The sequence below is a fragment of the Papio anubis genome, chromosome 4 (genome assembly GCF_008728515.1).
Source record: "Papio anubis isolate 15944 chromosome 4, Panubis1.0, whole genome shotgun sequence".
NCBI classification, from domain to species: domain Eukaryota; kingdom Metazoa; phylum Chordata; class Mammalia; order Primates; family Cercopithecidae; genus Papio; species Papio anubis.
The window spans coordinates 8,076,796-8,097,975 of record NC_044979.1 but is presented as its reverse complement, the minus strand read 5'-3'; the positions used below and the strand labels follow the sequence as shown (position 1 = coordinate 8,097,975).

Genomic DNA, 21,180 nt, shown 5'->3' with positions numbered 1-21,180 from the left:
ATGAATGCCCCAGTCATTAGTGACCTCCACTTAGTTAGATGGCTTGGACATACCCCAGCTAAACTAGGGTCAAGTACTTCATTTCCCTTCATAATAAAACAGGAAGTTAATCTCTCCCAAAGTCTGCCAGCTCATCCAAGGAGGAGAAAACAGAGCTGGAGAAGCTTGCCTGTTTAATGGGAAGCAGGAAGAGATGGCACGTTAGGAGCACAAGGTATAGAGGCAAGAGTGAGCAGTGGGCAGCCCTAGTGGAAAAGCGCGGGGGTAGAGGTAGTTAACATGGGGTGGGGGAGATAGGGGAGTGCTGAAGAATTTCTACAGAGGCCAGTGATGGTTGCATTTCATTTCTTTGTAAAGAGAGGCAAGATGGGGCCTACCCCAAAGCAGTAGGACAGATGAACTCTGGCTGAGGATTAAGGAAACAACTTTCCCAATCCCTCTCAGGGGTGCAGACAGACGGACAGAGACAGATAGCTCCATATATACACATTTACACAAATAAATAAGGAGCTGCGATCTACTTGGCTAGGTATCACCTGATCCCTCCACCCATCAGAAGCTGTTTCAGGGCATTCGCCACAGAACCTTCAGGCCCTAGGCATCTTAGAACCCACCCCGTCCCCAGGAGTCCACCTCAGTCTCAACAGCTCCTCAGCAATTAGAACCCCAGCCCCTCTAACCTTGAAGCCCCTAGTCCTGAAGGTTTCTGGAACAGGCTCAGGGCCAAGTGCTCACATCTCAGGTTCTGGAAGGAACACACGCAGGGCTAGGTTAATTGCCAACTAGTCCCTCTCAAGGCAGAATCACAGTTGCAGCCCCTCTGGTCCACAGAACCCTGACAGTCTCAGAGCAGGCTCAGGTACAGATCCCTTGCCTTCCTAAGTTCTTGGGCGCCCATTCAGGGCCGGGCCCCCTGCTCCATTTGTTGATGCTGGCTCCGCACAGCAAACCTGTTGACATGCACAGGTATGGGGACAACAATCTTGGGGTTTCTTACAGGCTCCCCAGAACGGCTGCTCACATTGCCAGCTTTGATGCGCTTCCACTTGGCCCGTCGATTCTGAAACCAGATCTTGACCTGCACCTCACTGAGCTTGAGGGCGTGGGCGATCTGAGAGCGCTCTGTCAAGCTCAGGTATTTCTTGCAATGAAATTCCTTCTCCAATTCCAAAAGCTGCTCACTGGTAAATGCTGTGCGGCGCCGTCGGCTTTTCCCCCCAGGAGCTGTGACCCCTGCTGCCACCGGTGCCCCCTCCTCAGCTCCAGTCCCCAGGCTTCCCTTTAGCTTCGGTTTAGGTCCCAGAAGAGCCCCTGGGCCCCCTGCAGAACTGTCCAGGAAACCGTCGTCCTCGCTGTCACCGCCTGAGCCCTCTTCCTCCTGTTCGCTGCCTGCTGGGTCTCCTGCTGGTGCCTCCAGCTTCTCCTCATCTGAGCTGTACACCTTCCCCTCTGCTGTGAGGAGCAAGAAGCCAATGGATGGGGAGGGAGAAGCAAGGAAAAGCGAGTTTGGAGGAGGCACATGGAACCATGGCCAGAAATGGGGGGTTGGGAGACAAGAGCAGGAAAAAAGAGAGCCATAGAGGGGAGAAGATAGGGGGAGACAGGAGGCAGAAGGATGGTACGTCCAGGATATGGAATGGGAAGAGGTTTAGGGAAGACAAAGAAATGGGAAGAAAGGTATTAACCAGCACAGATTTCACTACGGAAAAGTGTGGGAGGCAATAAGTGTATGGACAATGACCCCTCAACTTCCCCACCACCCCCATCTCATTCTCACCCACCACCTCCCCAGCTTTCTCGGAACCTAGAGACCAACGGCCCAGCATCGCAGTCATATACCACCCCTCCAGAGCCAGGCCTTGCAGCCTCAGGGGCCAGAATGAAGCAGTATGGGACCCAGCTTGGGATCCTTCTGGAGCCACTGTGAGGAGGAGTGAAGCAATGCAGAACTGACCTTGACAGGACAGATGGGGAGAGGAAGGCTCAGCCTTTGCTGTTCTCCTGGGAGTCCTCATCTGGTCCAGCTGACGAGAGCTGTCTCATGGCTTCTGTTCTGTCTCCTCCTCTCCCTCTTCCCTAGATCTGCAGTCCCTGAACCTCATTTCCATGGCTCCCAGCCATGCAGCACCCTCAGTGTGGCCAGATTTTTTCTCCCACTTACTTAGGCTTCCTGATCCCCTTTCAATCCTTTCCCTTGACCTTAAAATGACACCATCTCTTTCCCACCTTCCCTTTTCCCCAGCCAAGGATGCCTGAGCAACACAAACAGCTGTTTCTCTGCTCAGGTTCAGAATCCTGAGGCCCCTAAGCTTGATGTCAGCTGGGAGAACTGGAAGGAATATGGGAGGAGGAGGAAGAGGGAAAAGTACAACAGGGATAAACGAAGAGAAGGAAAGGGTAAAAAAAAATTTGATTCAGTAGAATACTGATTATTTGTAATCACAAGCATATAAACATTTTAATCCACACAATTCTAAAACTTAATTCAACCATTGGTTTTAATCTTTGTATCCAATGATGTTTATATCAGAACTGCAAATATGCATTACACATGTTTTCAGTGAGTTTTACAAACTCCATTTTCTGCTCAAAGGACCAAAAAGCAGTGAAACAAGTCAAAAGACAATCAATAGGCAGAAGAACAAGAGAAAATGGATAATCTGCAAGCTAAATAGTCAGCTCCTTCCCAGAAGTGTCCACTGTGCAAAGGCAGGAGGCCTGCATAACTTATATGTAGGAATGCATCTCGCTGTATCGGCCACATATCAGATATGCCTAAGATAGGCAGACTCAGGTTGAGAATACAACTTCAAGTAAACTAAATTCAGGGCATGGGGAAATGCTTTATTAGGGAAAGAGGGTATGTGTGTTCACAGATAGAACATCTCCTGGCAGTCAGAGCGTCCTGGTGTTCTCCTTCAGCACACCCCACCCCACCCCCTACCATGTTCCCTTTCCCCTCGCAGGTGCAGTCTACACCTAGTCTTTTTCCTCAAGAGCCACAATGACATTTTCTTTTCCTATCTTTCTTTCTTTTGAGACAGACTCTCACTCTGTCAGCAAGGCTGGAGTATAGTGCACAATCTTGGCCCACTGCAGCCTTGACCTCCCAGGCTCAAGTGATCCTCCACCCTCAGCCTCCCAAGTAGCTGGGACCACAGGCACACACCATGTCTGGTTAATTCTGTTTATTTTTTGTAGAGACAGGATCTCACTATGTTGCCCAGGCTGGTCTTGAACTTCTGGGCTCATGCAGTCCTCTAGCCCTGGCCTCCCAAAGTGCTAGGATTACAGGTGTGAGCCGCTATGCCCAGCTGACATTTTCCTTAGTGGCCAGAACTCTCAACCTTTTTCCACATCACCCATCTATATCCCAATCAACTTCATACCTCAAAGGTATTTTCATCCCTCTCCTTTTCTTTCTGGAGTGCTTCCTGTTTCTTCTAACCTTCTCAAAGTCCATGCGGCATGCCCCAGTTTGGGCTCACCCAGTCTTCCCATGCCACTCCTGTACGTTGCTTTTCACCAGCCAATGGCTTTTGTTCTTCTTTACTAGTTGTCTCAGGCTTCACTGGCACCCAGCATCAAGTCCCATCTGGATAAGTACTGTATCCTGTCTGTAGCTAATTCGCTCCTCATAATATCTCCCATCAGCCTGTTCTTTCTCCTCTATCTCATCCCTAGCCAAATCTATGCTGTCTTCTCTAAGATTCACACCCTTAGTTTCCTCCTTCATTTCATTAAGAGCTCTTCTCCCACTATTTTCCACTTCCACAGAACTCAAACTTAACATGGCCCAAACTGAACTCCAATCAGATCATTCCCCCAAACCAGCTCTTTCTCATCTTTATCCACATCATCCCCATCTCAGTTACTGGCAACTGCATCCTCCGTGTGTTCAAACCTAACCTCGATGCCATCTTTTCACTCCTCTCTCTCACAACCCACATCCAGTCCACCTGCAAGCCCTGCTAGTGCTGTTGCCTTTAAAATACCCCCAGAGCAGGCGGGCGCGGTGGCTCACGCTGTAATCCCAGCACTTTGGGAGGCCGAGGCAGGCAGATCATGAGGTCAGGAGATTGAGACCATCCTGGCTAACATGGTAAAACCCCGTCTCTACTAAAAATACAAAAAATTAGCCGGGCATGGTGGCGGGCGCCTGTAGTCCCAGTTATTTGGGAGGCTGAAGCAGAAGAATGGTGTGAACCTGGGAAGCAGAGCTTGTAGTAAGCCGAGATGCACCTCTGCACTCCAGCCTGGGTGACAGAGTGAGACTCTGTCTCAAAAAAAGAAAAAAAAAAAAATACCCCAGAGCCCAATCCTTTCTCCCTATCTCCTGCTTCCAACTAGCCCACGCCACAGTTATCTCTGACCTGGTTCATTGTCATCTTCTAACTGGTTTCCCAGCTTCTGTCCTCCGCACTCCACTTGGCCCATGATTCCTTTCTGTCTGGAATACGCTACTCTTCACCTAGATCTTTGCACTAGCTTATTCCCTACCTCCTTCAGGTCTTTATCAATGACACCTTCCCTGGTCATCCTTTTAATATTCATACTCTCTGATACTCTCTATCTCCTTTCTTTGATTTATTTGTTACTTTGGTCCATGTTACCAATTTTATTCATTTATTTTACTGGCTGTCTCTTCCTAATAGACTATAGCTTCATGAAGGTAGATATTCTGAATATTTCTCATTCACTGCAATATCTTCAGTGTCTTGAACATGACCTTCACAGAGTAGACACTCAATAAGCATCTGTTAACTAAATAAAAGAAATGATTTCCAAATGCTCATGCATGTGCTCCCTGTCTCCTTTCTTTCCCTCCCTGTCCTTTCCTTTCCCAAGCCCCTCCTATGATAATCACCACAACCCCACCCCACCCAGCTCCAGTGCATAAGACATCTCCCTATGAATATTATCCTTCCCACTTTTCAGAATGCCCTCAGATCTCACATTAGCTGGAGAGGAATTCATATGCAGTAGGAATCTATAGGATCTTAAAAATCTACAGGATGCTTAAAAAAATTAATGACAATTCCATTAGTAAATCCTCTATTTTAATTTTTTAAAAACAGAGTGTGTAGTAAATAATAACAGAAAGAATAACAAAGGCTTGTACAAACTCAGCCCAATATTACAACATGTTAAACAGTGCTAAAAAGGCAGAAACTAGACTTCGAGGCTTGAAGGATGAAATCAGTTAATACAACTCCAAGCACCCAGGGGGTGTCCAATAAATCCAAATTGATGATGATTGAGATGAGGCTCCCAAGTTCCCAATATGGCAGGGCCCTCCTGAGATCATATCATCCATCCCTCTGTGTTCAGACAGATCCATAAAATCAAGCACACATGAGCCGGCCACCCTCAGTGCTGCTTTTAAAGCCATACAAGGAGCACAGGTTCACAACCTCTCTTGGTTACTTGATCCCAGTGGGATGCTGAGCGGCAGGAGCAAGAGTTTCTCTCTGAGCCTTTATAATCATGACATTGAAGACTCTGATAAGTAACTCTTGGAACGAAATGGGGTGGGACAATAGAAGAAAGCAACGAGAGGAGAAAATACAGTCACATGACTCAGAGGAGAGTCTGGGACAATGCGTAAGACCAACAAGGAGTGGGAGAGAGAAGGAAAGGCCAAGGAAGGCAGAAAGAAGACTGGGGAAAGAAAGAAGTGGGGTAGAGAAATAACAACAACAAAAAAAATGAGTCAGATAAAATAAAAGGGCTGAAAAGTCTTGAGAAGGGAGAGAGAAAATACGGGAAAAATTATGGGAAAGAAAGCAAAAGGTACTTTTTCAGAAACACCTCATCTACCTTTCCCCCTAGAATACAGATACATTTGAAGCAAAGCAAAACATTTTGGCCCTGCCATTTGCTCTTGCTGCCCCAAGAGAAGAAGCACTGTAGATTGCAGTAGCCAAAGACACAGGCAGAGAAAGAATGTGATCCTTTACAATGTGGAAATTTCAAAACAGCTAACTATTTTCTCAGGAATTAGCCAAGAAATAAAAGTATTTCCTTTTATCCAATTTATAATGAATATTAATAGTAAAAAAATAAAAATTGAACATAAAAATTTGCTATTAACTAAAAATTGAAAGAAGCAAATTTTTTTTTTTTTTTTTCCCGAGACAGGTTCTTGCTATGTTACCCAGACTGGAATGCAGTAGAGCAATCATAGCTCAGCGCAGCCTTGAACTCCTGGTATCAAGTGATCCTCCTGCCTCAGCCTCCTGAGTAGCTGGGTCACAGGCGCACACCACCCTGGCTGGCTAATTTTTTTAATTTTTTAATTTTTATTTTTTTGCAGAGCTGGGGTCCTACTATGTTGCCCAGGCTGGTCTCAAACTCCTGGACTCAAGCAAACCTCCCACCTCGGCTTCCCAAAGTGCTGGGATTACAGGTGTGAGCCACCATGCCTGGCAAGAAGCAAATCTCGTTGATAAAATTTCTGTTTACAAAATTTGATTTAGAGTAACTGGACTTGGTGGATACAATGTTCATAAAAGTAAATTTCTGGCTGGGCATGGTGGTTCATGCCTGTAATCCCAGCACTTTGGGAGCCTGAGGTGGGTGGATCACCCGAGTCAGGAGTTCACCACTAGCCTGGCCAACATAGTGAAACCCTGTCTCTACTAAAAATACAAAAATTAGTCTGGTGTGTTGGCGTGCGCCTGTGATTCCAGCTACTCATGAGGCTGAGGCAGGAGTATCGCTTGAACCCGAGAGGCGGAGACTGCAGTGAGCAGAGATCGCACCACTGCACTCCAGCTTGGGCGACAGAGTCTCTGTCTCAAAAACAAACAAACAAACAAAAAAAAACCAAAAAAACACACACACAAAGTGAATTTCCAATTGCAGACAGTATAATTGGTTGGTATGAACAAAAAACAATCGATAAAATAAGAATTAAAAATTTTGGCTGGGCGCGGTGGCTCACACCTGTAATCCCAGCACTTTGGGAGGCCGAGATGGGTGGATCACAAGGTCAGGAGATCGAGATCATCCTGGCTAACACGGTGAAACCCCGTCTCTACTAAAATATAAAAAAAATTAGCCGGGCGTAGTGGCGGGCACCTGTCGTCCCAGCTACTCGGGAGGCTGAGGCAGGAGAATGGCATGAACCCAGGAGGCAGAGTTTGCAGTGAGCCGAGATGGTGCCACTGCACGCCAGCTTGGGCGACAGAGCGAGACTCCGTCTCAAAAAAAAAAAAAAATTTTTTACATGGAAAATTGCAAGTTGTTGGTTTGCATGAAAAAAATTTCCTATGGAAAATAATGAAATAACGGTTCTGATGAGAATACTTCAGCAAAATGAAAATTTTAAAATTGTAAACTATTTTGTTGTGCTAGGTAGGTAGGCCAAACAGATAGAAAGGTTCTGGCCTTTATGTATGAGAATGATATTATTGGTAATAAGAAGAGTATATGGAGTTTCCAGCTTGTTCCCTATGGTTGAGTCTAGTCTGTGAAAAGAGGTTTGGCCTCTGGCCAGGGGAAGTGATGTAGGACAGACTGGTCATTAGGAAACAGAGTTCATGTGAATTCCCCTGGTGGATGCTATTATCCTAAGAACTAGAAATCACAAGGTTTGAACCTTGATTACTTGTAGAGTTCATGCCAAGGGCATTAATCTCATTCCAGAGAACAGCACTCATGCTCCAGGAGACGTGCTTGCATGGGGCATTCCTTCCAAGAGGAAGGGGAGCAGCTCCAGAGTCACAAAGAAGGCCCATCTCGGTAATGGGTCAGTTCAGGCTAGGGAAGAAATCAAGGGCCAAAGATCCATGGTAGGTGTTCTCCAGCAGAAAGAACACAATGCCTTAGACTCACTCCATCTAGGCAGGGAGGCCTGCGTTGGAGGCACCAAGGAAGAGGAGAAGCCACAGAGGGAGTGGAGAATAACTTTAGGCTCCCAGCTGCAGGAACTCATCTAGCCCCTGTGCTGTCCCTCATTCACCCTATTACTGCAGCTCCTGCTGTTATCGCTGTAGGAAATCAATTATCTTTAGTATTCTTAGAAGAGAAGCCCCTCAGTTCTGACTTCTACTTCAAAAACAACTATCCTAACACTTGTCCCAACCACTCTTAGGAAAGGTTCTCTCTTGCTCTGCCCATCTTAGGACAATGAATCTCCTCCTGATTTTCCCAGGCCAACTACTCATCTCCCTGAATCCAGTTCCAGTTTGGGTGAGGTCAAAAGGTGGGAAGAAACACAGGTCATTCCTCAAAAAAGAGACATATTTGTCATCACTCCCACTTCCAAATCCTCATTTCATCATGCCCTGTACAGAATTATTTCTCTGTTCTTTTCAAAAACAGTACTTTCTTCCATTGTTTAAACCAACCAGCTCACTCTCAGTTTATTTTTCACTCATTCTCATGAATTTCATGCTTCCGTTATGCTCCTACTCCTGCCTATAATTTTAGGTATAATTGGAAACATTCATTTTCATTTTCTCTCTCTCTCTCTCTCCACTCTTCCTATGAGTCTTTAGCATTCTTTACTCCAAATCAACACAATTTTCTTTACATCACTGTCATCCAGAACCCCTTCCAGCTTCACGACAAGTTCAGGGCAATTTCCCACCATTTTAAGCTTAGACCTCCTTTCAGGGCATACTAACATTGCCATTTCTAAGAGCACCCTTGTATGATCTTTAACTTTTCAAAAAACTTTTCACATTTATTATCTTATCTTTGAGCAACTGATTGAAGTAAAGCAGATCTAGGAGAGGTAGTAACCTTATTTTCTGGTGAAGAAATGGAGTTTCGGACAGATTAAATGGTTTTCCTAAGTCACACAGAGAGGGACAGAGTGTCAGGTCTAGAATCTTAATCTCCTAAAGTTGCAGTTAATGCTGTTTTCATTCTTTCCAGTAAAATATTTTCTCCTCCTCTCCCACTTGTAAAAGTCTTCTCCCTAGATGTCTCATTAGATAAATAACCTTCTTATCAAATCCAAGTTTAGATCTCACCCCTTTTGGTCACACTCAGAGGCTCACACCTGTAATCCCAGCACTTCGGGAAGCCAAGATGGGCCGATCACTTGAGGCCAGGAGTTGGACACCAGCCTGGCCAACATGGTGAAACCCTGTCTCTACTAAAAATACAAAAAAATTAGCTGGGCACATTGGCTCGTGCCTGTAATCCCAGCTACTCTGGAGGCTGAGGTGGGAGAATCACTTGAACCTGGGAGCGGAGGTTGCGGTAAGCTGACATCACATCACTGCACTCCAGCCTTGGCGACAGAGCGAGACCCTGTCTCAAGAAAAAAAAAAAAAAAAAGAGAAAGAAAAAGATCTCATCCCTTTTACTTACTAACACAGAGTCCTGGCCTAATTGTTAATATCTTCCCTTAACATTCTCAGAGAAGATTCTTAAAATTGTCATCAGAGAGACTTCACTCACCAAACTTCACCTGTCCTTTAACAAACTACTTTTCCTATCATTCCTGAGACAAAATTCCCACCAAATCTTTCTCCCATTCTTTTGTCCTTATTGGTTTGCATGATGTAATCTTACTAGTCAGTGCTTCCTTTATTTAAAAGTGTATTTTTGCCTAGGCACAGGGGCTCACGCCTGTAATCCTAGCACTTTGGAAGGCTCAGGCGGGTGGATCACTTGAGGTCAGGAGTTCGAGACCAGGCTTGCCAACATGGTAAAATGCTGTTTCTACTAAAACTACAAAAATTAGCCAGGCAGGGCAGCGCGCGCCTGTAATCCTAGCTACTCAGGAGGCTGAGGCAGGAGAATCGCTTGAACCCAGGAGGCAGAGGTTGCAGTGAGCCGAGATCACACCACTGCACTCCAGCCGGGTGACAGAGCAAGACTCTGTCTCAAAAAAATAATCAAAAAAAAAAAAAAAAAAAAAAAAAAGGTGTATTTTCTAACTTTGAAAATAATACGGCCAAAGTAAAGAAAGTTTTGTTTTAATACCAACGCCTGTAATCCCAGCACTTTGGGAGGCTGAGGCGGGCAGATCATGAGGTCAGGAATTTAAGACCAGCCTGGCCAACACAGTGAAACCCTGTCTCTACTAAAAATACAAAAATTAGCCGGGCATGGTGGCACATGCCTGTAGTCCCAGCTACTCGGGAGGCTTGCGGTGAGCCAAGACTGCGCCACTGCACTCCAGCCTGGGCAACAGAGTGAGACTCCATCTCAAAAACAAACAAACAAAAAAAAAAACATCCAATGTTCTCTAGCTTCTAGTTTACAGCTTTCTCTCTCATTCCTCGTAGAGCTCTTTCTCGTATATGTATCAGAGCAAAGAGAAAGCCTCACTGAGGGATGGAAATTTTTCTACTATCTTCATCTCTCTCTCTGCCTTCCTCGTTACAGAACTCTCTTCAGAGCTTCACTGCCAGGATCTCTTTATCACTATTTAGCTAGCCAGTGGGGAAACAAAGGATTTCCTTTCAGTATTTCTTCCTAATACTGAAAGAGAGCTGAAGGCCCATTCTTTTCCTTCTTTCTGGTTGAGGCAGACATCCGTCTTGGGTTGTTTTCGTCTCCCCAGCATACCTTCCCCCTTTTGCTCAGTAGCAGTACCCACTTCCTTTAGGTACTGCTTCCCCGCTACACTACCCACTACTTGGTGGGACTGTTAACAGCATTTATCTACTTTCCTGACTAAAGGTGGGCATGTGACTTGGTTCTGACCAATTGCAACATGCTATCTCCCTGGGGCCATGGCTCAAGCTAGTGAATCAGTCATCCCAGGGTTTTATATACACTAGAATCCACTCAGGTCCTAACCTGGGATTACAAAAATTTAGAACTGCATGTGCTTGTGCCTTCTCTTACCTCTAGCTAAATTAAGGAAGCTGTCTTAAGGAGAGAATGAGTTGAAGACAGAAAGAGGAGCCAGGCTGGGAGCGAAAAAGAAAGACCTCACAACACTACTTGCATTTCTGAATCCACTCAGGTATTTTGTAGTTACAGAAAGCAATAAATCCCCATTTTAGCTGAGAGCTGAGCCACTATCACTACCAACCCAAAGAATTCTGACTAAATACAGTGCTGTAACCAGAAGAGACAATGGTCACACGACTCCAGGGAAAGTAAGCCTCTCCACCCCACTCCCACAACTCTCCCTCCACGCTAACGTTTCCATATTACCTAAAATTATTCACAGTAATACCACGTAAGATTCCACCAGTTTGAAATTCATTTGGACTTTTAAAAATCTCAATCCACTCGAGTGTGAATTAGTTTAATCCAGTGGCTTTGATTTTAACATCAAATTGAGATGAAACATATGAGGGAATAGACATTTTTTGATAAAGCAAAAAGAAGAGTTTTTTTTTTTTCTTTTAATGGAGAAAGGGAGAACAGGCCCCAGTGAGGCACAGTAAAGGGGTTTTCAGCAGCCTTGGGATTTACAGAGTACACCAAAATGTGAGACACGGAAACCGAAAAGAGGGAGAAAGAGCCAAAGACATGTGAAATCTACCTCTATTAGCTTCAGTACAATGTTCTTTCCTGGCAGTCCCTGAATAATCAGTTCTCAGAACACAGAACTACTCTATCATCACTTGCAGAAATATTTGTCCTTTTCAGTACATAGAGTGTCACCTATCCTACACCATTCCTAGTAAAAGGATCTTTCCCAACTTAATTCCCAGGAAAGCTCCCCACGTATTTCCAAGGCAAGGACAATAAGGATAATTTCTTGAGCATCTATTACTTTCATGATGCTGCACAAATATCTGTGCATTTAATCCTTAACCCTGTGAGGTAAATATTACTGTCCTTATTTCGCTGGTGAGGAAACAGACTGTAGAGGTGAGTACTTTCTATAGATTACAAAGAAAGTGCACCACCAACATTTGTACCCAGCTTTCCTGACCAAAGCCCATGCTTGTTTCTTTGCACTACACCTCATCTCTTTGTTAACATTTAATGTAAAAAAAGAGTCTGATTTTTTTTTTTTTTTTTTTTTAAGACGGGTCTCACTCTGTTACCCAGGCAGGAGTGCAGTGGCATGATCTCGGTTCAGTGCAACCTCCACCTCCCAGGCTCAAGGGATCCTCTTACCTCAGCCTCCTGTGTGGCTGGGACCACAGGTGTGCATCACCACTGCTAGCTAATTTTTTGTAGAGACAGGATTTTGCCATTTTGCCCAGGCTGGTCTCGAACTCCTAGACTCAAGTGATTGGCCCACCTCAGCCTCCCAAAGTGCTGGGATTACAGCCATGAGCCACTGCAGCCAGGCAGAGACTGAATTTTTGTTTTTTGAGACAAGGTCTTGCTCTGTCTGTTGTGCAGGCTGGAGTGAGGTGGTGCAATCACATCTCACTGCAGCCTCAAGCCTCAACCTCTCAGGTTCCAGCAATCCTCCTATCTCAGCCTTCTGAGTAGCTGGGACTAGAGATACATACCACCATACCTGGCAAATTTCTTTTGGTAGAGACAAGGTCTCACTATGTTACCCAGGCTGATCTCAAACTCTTGGACTCAAGTGATCCACCTCGGCCTCCAAAAGAGCTGAGATTACAGGTATGAGCCACCACACTGGGACGAGACTGAATTCTAATGTCAGCCTATCATTAATATTGTTCCAGATATAGAAACAATATAGAAGGCTAGGAACCAATTTTACGACACAGCTTCTCTTCTTTTCCACTGCTTCCTTCCTCACCAGTTAAAGTTGGTCCCAACTGATCCCCACTCTATTTGGCCTATACAAAATCTACCATCTTTATCAAATGTTTCTCTCTCTCATTTAATGTGACAGCTATACACAGTCATAGCTCAGGTATGCCCTCCCCAATCCCAGAAGACAAGCCTTTTCCACCTAAAGACCAGCCCTGATCTCACCTCAAGATGCATGTATCTTACCTTGCTACCTCCTTATCCTCCATGACTACAACTCACCACCGAAAAGTATAGAGTTTCCTCAGGCCCTTTGCTCAGGATGCCTTTCTTTTTTAAAAGAAACAATTCATTAATAAAGATATCCTTATAGATAAAAACAGAATTGTAGAGCTGGAAGGAATCTTAGAGATCACCTAATTCAAACCCCTAATTTTACTGATGAGGAAGCTAAGACACTTCCTTTGCTTAGGCTAATCAGTTTATGTACTTGTAGTGTCCACACATAATTCATAGAATAGTTATTCATTGCAACACAAAGCACTTCTTACCTTCACACTCAGGGTAATTACATCTCCTTCCCTCAATGAAGACACCTCTGCATTACTTCTCCTCCCACCGTCCCCACTACAGAGTTGTTTTCTCCATTACTTCTATTATAATACCATCTTCTCCATAATTCAGTCAAGACATCTGCCTCCCACTACCCCCAGTCAGAAGTATTTTCCTCTTCCTCCCAGTCCTCATATTTTGAATAGTGCCTTTTGCTTATAACCCTCATCTGAGTTCCTATAGCCCCTCTACTTCTAATACAAATTCTTTTCATCACATAAGGATCATTGCTTTCCCTTCTATAATGGCCAGTGAAGACACTGCTTGCGGCACCTGTCTCTTTCTACTACACCTTAATTCAACTTGTGTGGGCCACTCCTCTATAGCACCAAATGCAAGCGTCTCTTCTCCCTATCACCCTTTCTCTCAATTAGTCCTAGCACATCAACATTTCACCCACATTACTCTAAGCTGATAACTTTCTCCCAACAAGATCAGACTTCCAATAAAAATTTCCCACTTCTTTTTTACTACTCCTAATCCAGACCTTTTGTTGGCTATGAGCACTACCTTGCATAGAGAGCTCTGTCCTTTTCACTGCTTCAGATACAAAGTTTCTTTCCTACCCCAGCACAGGGCATTTCCCCATTCCCTCTAAACAAATGTTCCTTCTTCCCACCAAATTCTTTCCTTCTCATCATTCCTGTTTAAATCTCTCTCTTTTTGTACATCTACTCAATTACTTCTCTCTTTTCTATTTCCTAATTCCAAATCAGTTTCTTTTTTCCCATTACTTTTCTTTTCCTATTACTTCCCAGGCAGAATTCTTGCTTCCTGTTGTAACATTTCTGTCAATGCAAAGCACTTTGCTCACAATGCATGTTCTTCCTTCTTTCCAATTAAAATATTTCCCCCATTATACCAAATATTGCCTCTCTGCATTATTCCCAGTACAGTCTACTCATGCCTGCCACTCCAAGTGTAAGAATCCTCCTAATCATCTGTTATATATATCTCCATATTTACATGTGCCACCTTAGAGACTCTTTTTCTCTCTGCCAACCCCCTGAAGGGTTACTTTCACTATGGCACAGGGCATCTCAGACTCTGATTCTAATCCTCCTAATAAAATTTTCCTGTTGTCACTCCTGAGGTCTATCTCTGATCCAGGGGGTTCTTCACCCTTTTGTGCCCTTAAGTCCTTTGTCAGTCTGGTAAAGCCTATGAACACTTTCTAGAATAATGCTTTTAGATGTACAACATAAAATACATAGTATTACATTTGAAGCCAAGTATATTAAAATATAGTTTAAAACAGAATTTGTGATATAATCATGTTTCTTTATTCATTAAACAAGGTTCCTCCAAAGACTGTAAATTTATATCAAACTATCTGTGATTTCTTTCAGTGACAAAAACATCATGCACTGCTGAAACAACTATGATTTTTGGCCTATATTCATGACTGAAGTGATAAAAAATAAAGGTATAAATTTTCTCCCACCCATAGCCAACAAATTCCCTGATGAAAGGTCTGTGGAGTCCAGGTTGAGAGCTCTACTTTAAACACTTGAGGCCTAGAGAATTGAAAGGAACATTAAAAATCATCTGAACCAAAACTTTTGGCCCAGCTGAGGAAACCAAAGCCTAGAGAAGTCACATGACTTTGAATCTCCCACTATGTCTCAAATATACCAAGTCTGTAATAGACACACAATAAATGTTCCCTGAATTGAACTAAGTGACTTGTCGAAATTATACAACTAATGAGTGACAAAGGTGAGAATTGAACCCATGTGTCACAACTCCTAAACAAATGTTCCATCAATCACATTAAGTTAATGCAGTATTTGCCTTTCTATAAGTGTCAATGTAGCAATCACTCTCACTGTATGCTCAAAAGTTCTAGGAAAACATACTCCGGATCTCCATCACTTCCCCCAAAAATCTCCCTCTTGTTTCCAACAACATAATTCTCTAATTCCACGTCATACTATCATTTTCTGTTTTCCTCTCATAAGTAAATACCATATCTTGACAATCATAGGGGATACCTATTCAGAAATTAATTGATGGTCATCCAAATGTTCCCTAGCTACCATCAGATGCTTAGCTCACAGTAATCAGCACTTGAATACTAGGCTCCTATGAAGTCTCCCTGGTCTCCTTGTATGATTTCAATTATTATTGCCAACCTCTATTCAGAAATTAGCAAACCTTTTTATGCTTAGTTTAAAAAAACAATGTTTACTACATCAACATGTCTCAAGTTTGTCCCATTATATTCCCATATCTTCTATATAACCTTAAACTACAAATGTTTTCTTCACCATGCCCAGTACTGGTATTAATTTTCATGTCAATCTCTCACTACATTTTTGTCATCCATCTAACAAATATATATGGAGTAGCTACCATTCCTCACTTCCTAAGCTTTTGCATTCAGGCAATCCAATCTTTTTTTTTCCCCTGAGTGAATAATAGCTCTAGACACCACCAACTCAAAGTTTTCTTTTGCCTTTTTTTTTTTTTTTTTTTTTTTTTTTTGAGACGGAGTTTTGCTCTTGTTGCCTTCTGGGCTGGAGTGCAATGGTGCAATCTCGGCTCACTGCAACATCCGCCTCCTGGGTTCAAGCAATTCTCCTGCCTCAGCCTCTTGAGTAGCTGGGACCACAGGCATGCGCCACCATGCCCAGCTAATTTTGTATTTTTAGTAGAGACGGGGTTTCTCCATGTTGGTCAGGCCGGTCTCAAACTCCCAACCTCAGGTGATCCGCTCATCTCGGCCTCCCAAAGTGGTGGGATTACAGGCGTGAGCCACTGCGCCTGGCTTTCTGCATTTCTCCACATTCACAGCTCTTTTCATCATTTCCCCAGCACATAGCATCCTTTTCACCCATTGTTGCTGTGATGCATATCTGCACCACATCTTGCACACAGCAAGTTAGCTTTGATTACTCTCAGGCAGAGCTCACACAACCTTCAGACACATGAGATCATCTCTGCCCATCCCACCTAAGGCAGAATTCTGTTCTCTCCTGTCATTTAGAGCTTCCTGCTGTCTTCTCTCCATTATTCCTAAAACACTGAGGACCCATTATCCAATTCAAAGCTCCTTTTCTTCCATCACTTTCACATAACTCTGTTCTTAAAACTCTCTAGATCCGTCATGTTGAATATGGTCACCACTGTTCACCTGTGGCTACTGACCAACTGAAACATGGGTAGTCCAAATGGAGATGTGCTGGAAGTCTAAAATAACACTGGATTTTGGAGGCTTAATATGAAAAGAGAATATAAAATTATCTCATTAAAAATATTAATATTGATTAATGTTGAAATAATATTTTGGACATCTTGAGTTAAATAATTAAAATTAATTTTACCTATTTTTATCTTTTTAATGTGGCTAATAAAAATTTTTTAATGCCATATATGGCTTGCATATGGCCAGCACTACTTTGGGCTCTTCTATTGAGTCATACTTTAATCTTTCCTAACAGTTCAGAATTCTCTTTATCGCTCTTACTAAAGACATTATCTCAATTTTCCCCACTGCTTCCCACATTCCAAACTTGGGATTCTTTTCAGTCTACCATTTTCAATAACTTTCTACCCAATTACTTCTATATATCATATTTCTTTTCATCTGCTAATATAGCTTAGCTTCTACTCCTGCAATCAAATCATAACAAAGTTCCTTTTATCCTTCCTCAAGTCTAGTAGAGAATGGTACCTGTCTTAACTCTCAACAAATTTAAAAAAATACTCCCTTTAATTCCCAAAGAAAATACTAATCATTCTCCAAACTGGCCTATCTATACTATGATTTTATTTAAACGGGCTAGTAGTTGTAAAACAGTAAAGAAATGTAAAATAATCATTTCAGACCATTGTCACTCATTCACACAAGGAAAACAATTTCTCCTCTTTCTAAAGATTGCATTATTTCTCCAAACTCTTCTAATGTTGAGGTTTCAATCCCATTATTCACAGCAGAGAGCTCTGGCATTTCACTCCAAATACTTTAATACAATTCCCAAAACAGAGTATTTGTTTTCCAACCATTTTTAGCCTGGGTCATGTGTCATCAGTCCCCCAATTGATTTTATGTCTCTCATTTCTGGAATTGCATTTTCTTTTCTCAATGATTTCAGGAAAAACTCAAGATTGGGAAGGTGGATATGAATGACTTGGCCAGGAAGAGTTGGAAGCATGTTTACTGAGAGTGACAGAAGCAGCAGTCACAGATAGGAACTCTCATTCCTCATGCTCTTTGAATGTTTCTTCTGAAGTCTCTGCTCCTTACTACTATGTCCCAGCCTCCCCACTATAAACCCTTTATCTCCTTCCAGCATGAGTGATTACCTTTATTCCAGCACTTTTTCAAAATTCTTCCTCTGTTTAAGTTCTCCTTTCCATCATTCTTGGCAAAAAGATTCCTTGCCTTTACTCCACGAACAACACAAATTTCCCTCTTTTTTTTTTTCTTTCAACATTTTCCTCAGATGTTGAAGCTCTGTCATTATTTTATATAAGTTCCAGTTTCCCATCACTCTCAGTATTAAAAACCCTTTAAAGAAAATTACTTCTAGTGTTGAAACTTTCCCTTATTCCCCTAGTATTTTTATTTAATTACCCCCAAATCCTCTCATGACAGAACTCTTACACACACACACTCACTCACACTTGTGGTCCAGTAATACAGTTCACTTTTCATTTGGCCCAGTCCATAGTCCCTTTTCCAGCAGAGAACCCTCTCCTTCTTCATGTTCTCTTTGTATATTCCCGGTATACAACTCTTCCCCCGGTCCTTTCCTCTATTTTTGTTTCATCAATATTTCTCTTCTGTTTTTTCTCTGCTTATTCCTCTCTTTCTCAATGTCTGTTTTTATAGCCAATATACTATATGATCCAGAAAAAAGCCGCCATTATACATATAGGTCGAAATAAGAACTGAGCAGACCTGAAAGGGTGGGACGAATTGCTTGTTGTCCTGGTTTGGGCATATTCCCCTATGTCCCCACTACCAAGAGATCCCCTCTCCATCCTCTCTTTTCAGCTCATCTCTTTCTATATGTGTCTGGTTACACCTTCAGGCCCTAGCTCCTCCAAAGCCATCTCTTTGATGGCCTGCCTTGCTCTCTTTTCTGCCTTAGGACCATCCTATTCTGACAATCATACTAATCTTTTTTTTCTTAAGATCATTATGCTGGCTTCCAGGCTCCCACCCTGGGCCCTTTTATCTTGTGGACATTTTTTTCCACCTTCCAGTTGCTGCTCTATCTTTTCCTTATGATCCCCCTTAGAGGATGCTATTCTGACTTCAGTTACTGGGTCTTCCTGATCCAACCAGGTACAAAAAAGAAAACAACAGCTGAATCCCCAAAAGCAAAATGCCAGGGCAAAAGGAGAAAAGAATAGGAAGACAGGCCCTATGGTAGCCCTTGGGGTCTGAAAGAGTGATTAACCCTTTCGACAATGTCAGAAAGGGCCCAAAAACTGATAATCAAGAATTACCTCTGCTGGCAAAGGACAAAAGGACTCTTGCATTCCTTTCTTGTCTCTGTTCAAGTCAGCTCCCAGACCTACTGGGGTCATTTCCACCTCTAAGCTGGATGCAATGAATGGTTGAGCGGAAACGGTTCCATTCTGATGCTAAAGATGTTGAAGCATCAGAGTCCCCACACTTGCAAGTGGTCCCTATTTTTCTTAAATAGGGCCCAGTAAATTGTATAAGCTTTTGAACTCAGACCACCTGAATCTATCTAGCCAGAAGAAAGCTTATCTGGCTTCTAGGAATTAAGGGCCAATAGAGAGGTCAGGAGGGCTCTAATTGAATTGACTCTAAACAAGGTTCAGTTTAATACACCCTGCCTCTATGGAGAGGCACCATTCATGGAGGGTCCAGGGCCCTTGAATTATCTGTCGGCTGAATCTTAGCTGGGTTCTGCACCCTAGATCTTTGGGCCACACCCAACTCAGCCCATCCTGTAGCCTCTCTCTTGGTCTCCTAGCCAGCACTTGTCCAGCGTGTGCTAGGCCTCCCGTAGCTAGTGTTCTCTTTGGTCCTCTACTCAGTTCTTCAAGGCTTAGCTCTGAATCTGCCAATTCATAAGTCAGGGCTTTAAGACCCCCGTCCCCTCCCGCCCCCCTACCCCCACACATTTTGCCCCTGCATCCACAGAGCCTATTCCTATCCTTTGAGCCTTTAGGGTCAGTATGATCTCCTTAGAAGCCAGAACGTGCCTGAACTGACAGCTGCTCCAACATACTCCCATCTTGGTGCCCCCGGAAATCCCATCCTTGTAGCTTGTCTACCCCTGGCAGAGGAGACAAAAAAAAAAAATGAAGGAATTCTGAAAAGGAGCCAGGGCCAAGGCTTGATGGCTAGGATGCTGAGGGAAAGGCACTAATGTGAAGGGAGCACTAAAAAGTCTTTGGTTAGCCTTCAGGGCTGTGGGGACAGAGCAGGGCGGGGATTCTGGGATCTAAAGAAGCTGTATTTGGAACTGAATTAGAGTCAGAACCTGCGCGCGATCTAAAGGTATGGGACTTCCAGGTTCCAGGCAGGTGCCGAGGTTCCGAGCAGGTTCCTGTCTGGAATTTCCAGGTGAACCGGCCTCCCGCCCGCCCTGGTCGGCCCTAGCACTTACCGGGCAGACTTGGAAAAGTCTCTGAGAAGTGCGGAGGCGGAGGCGGTGGGGGCTCTGCCACTTTCTCGCGGGCCGGCAGCAGCTCATCGGCTTCCAGTCCACCCTCTGGGCGTCGGCCGCCTGGTTCAGGGTTGTTTCGGGCGGCAGTGGCGGCGGCGGCAGCGGCGGCAGCGAGCTCTGGGGGTCCGTAGAAAGCGTCGGGCGGCTCCGCGAAGCTGGGCAGCGCAGTGGTCAGCGCCACCATCGAGGGCACAGCCTGACCCAGCCCCGCGCAGAAGGTGTTGGTAAGGCGGCCGGCGAAGGAGGCTAGCGGGGCGAGGGGCGGGAGACCAGCGGGCAGCGGCGCGGGGGCCAGCGCCTGCGGTAGGACGAGCGGCCGATAGGGCATGAACATGGGGTAGCCGGTGTACAGCAAGTGGCCGGAGCGCGGCGGCGGCGGCCCGATCAGGGAGTCGATGGAGAAGGCAGTGCCCGGGCCCCCGCCGCCGCCCCCGCCGTTGCCCCCGGGGGCACCACCGCCTCCGGCCCGCTGCATCTTGCTCGGAGCTGCGGCCGCCCCGGGGCGCTCCCCTCCGGGCGCCTCCTTGCGCCCCGCGGCTCGGGCGCCCCGCGCGGACACGCAGGGCTCGCTCCCTGGCTCCCGGGCCGAGGTGGCGGCGGGGCGCGGGCTCGGCGCAGTGTGGCTCCGGCGCCGCGCTCCCTCTCTCTCATAAGGAGGGAGGGGGCGGGCGAGCGGGCGGGCTGGGGGTGTCGCCCTCCGGACTCATCCATCTTCCTCAAATTACGCTTCACTTCCTCCCTCCGCCCGCCGCCGCCGCGCCCGGCTCCCGCTCCCTCCGCAGTACCCGTTCCCAGCGGCCTGGCCGGCCGGCCCGGGACCCCCACCCGCCCCCCGCGGCCCAACCAACTATTATTAATGGAGATTGATGAGGCCGGACACGCCGCTTTGTGAAAGTTTGCGGCAGACGAGAAGGCGGCGGCAGCTGCTGGGCCGGTCCCCTTCCCTCCACCCAGTCCACCCCCAACTCAGCCCACCCGGCCCGAGCTCGGCCCGGCTCGGAGGGCAAGCGAGAGGTGGCCCAGGCTCCGACGGGGCGGCGGGGCCAAGCGTGGATGGGACACCGGGCGGCAGGCGGAGAGGGCGCACCAGCAGGGACAGGCAGCGGCGCCGGACCACAACGCCCCTCTGCTCCAGGCCGCGGCCCTCCGTCGGGCCGCGAGTCATTCCCCGGCGTGCCTCCCAGCTCCGACACCCCTCCCCCGCCCGTGGAGCGGACGTTGTGGCGGTCCCCAGAGCAAGCCCGGGCGCGACTAGCAGGACAGCACGGCCGCCGCCCCCTCCAGCGAGAGCGCGGGGCTGAGGGAG

General features: G+C 45.5%; 1 protein-coding gene across 1 annotated transcript; it reads right to left on the bottom strand.

The window, feature by feature from the left end:
• Nucleotides 1–328: 328 nt before the first annotated feature.
• GBX1 (gastrulation brain homeobox 1) lies at nt 329–20,498 on the bottom strand. Its single transcript, XM_031665019.1, has 2 exons — nt 19,815–20,498; nt 329–1,452 (listed from the first exon to the last, which is right to left on the bottom strand). The coding sequence occupies exons 1-2, from the start codon at nt 20,347–20,349 to the stop codon at nt 899–901; spliced, it is 1,089 nt and encodes a 362-aa protein (XP_031520879.1). The 5' UTR covers nt 20,350–20,498; the 3' UTR covers nt 329–898.
• Nucleotides 20,499–21,180: the final 682 nt, after the last annotated feature.

What these genes read in the sequence shown, in the direction of transcription:
- GBX1 (XM_031665019.1), bottom strand. Translation starts at nt 20,349, where the DNA reads ATGCAGCGGGCCGGAGGCGGTGGTGCCCCCGGGGGCAACGGCGGGGGC. An exon ending in GACTTTTCCAAGTCTGCCCG is followed by an intron (nt 1,453 to 19,814) that starts GTAAGTGCTAGG and finishes TGCTCCTCACAG; the next exon opens with CAGAGGGGAAGGTGTACAGC.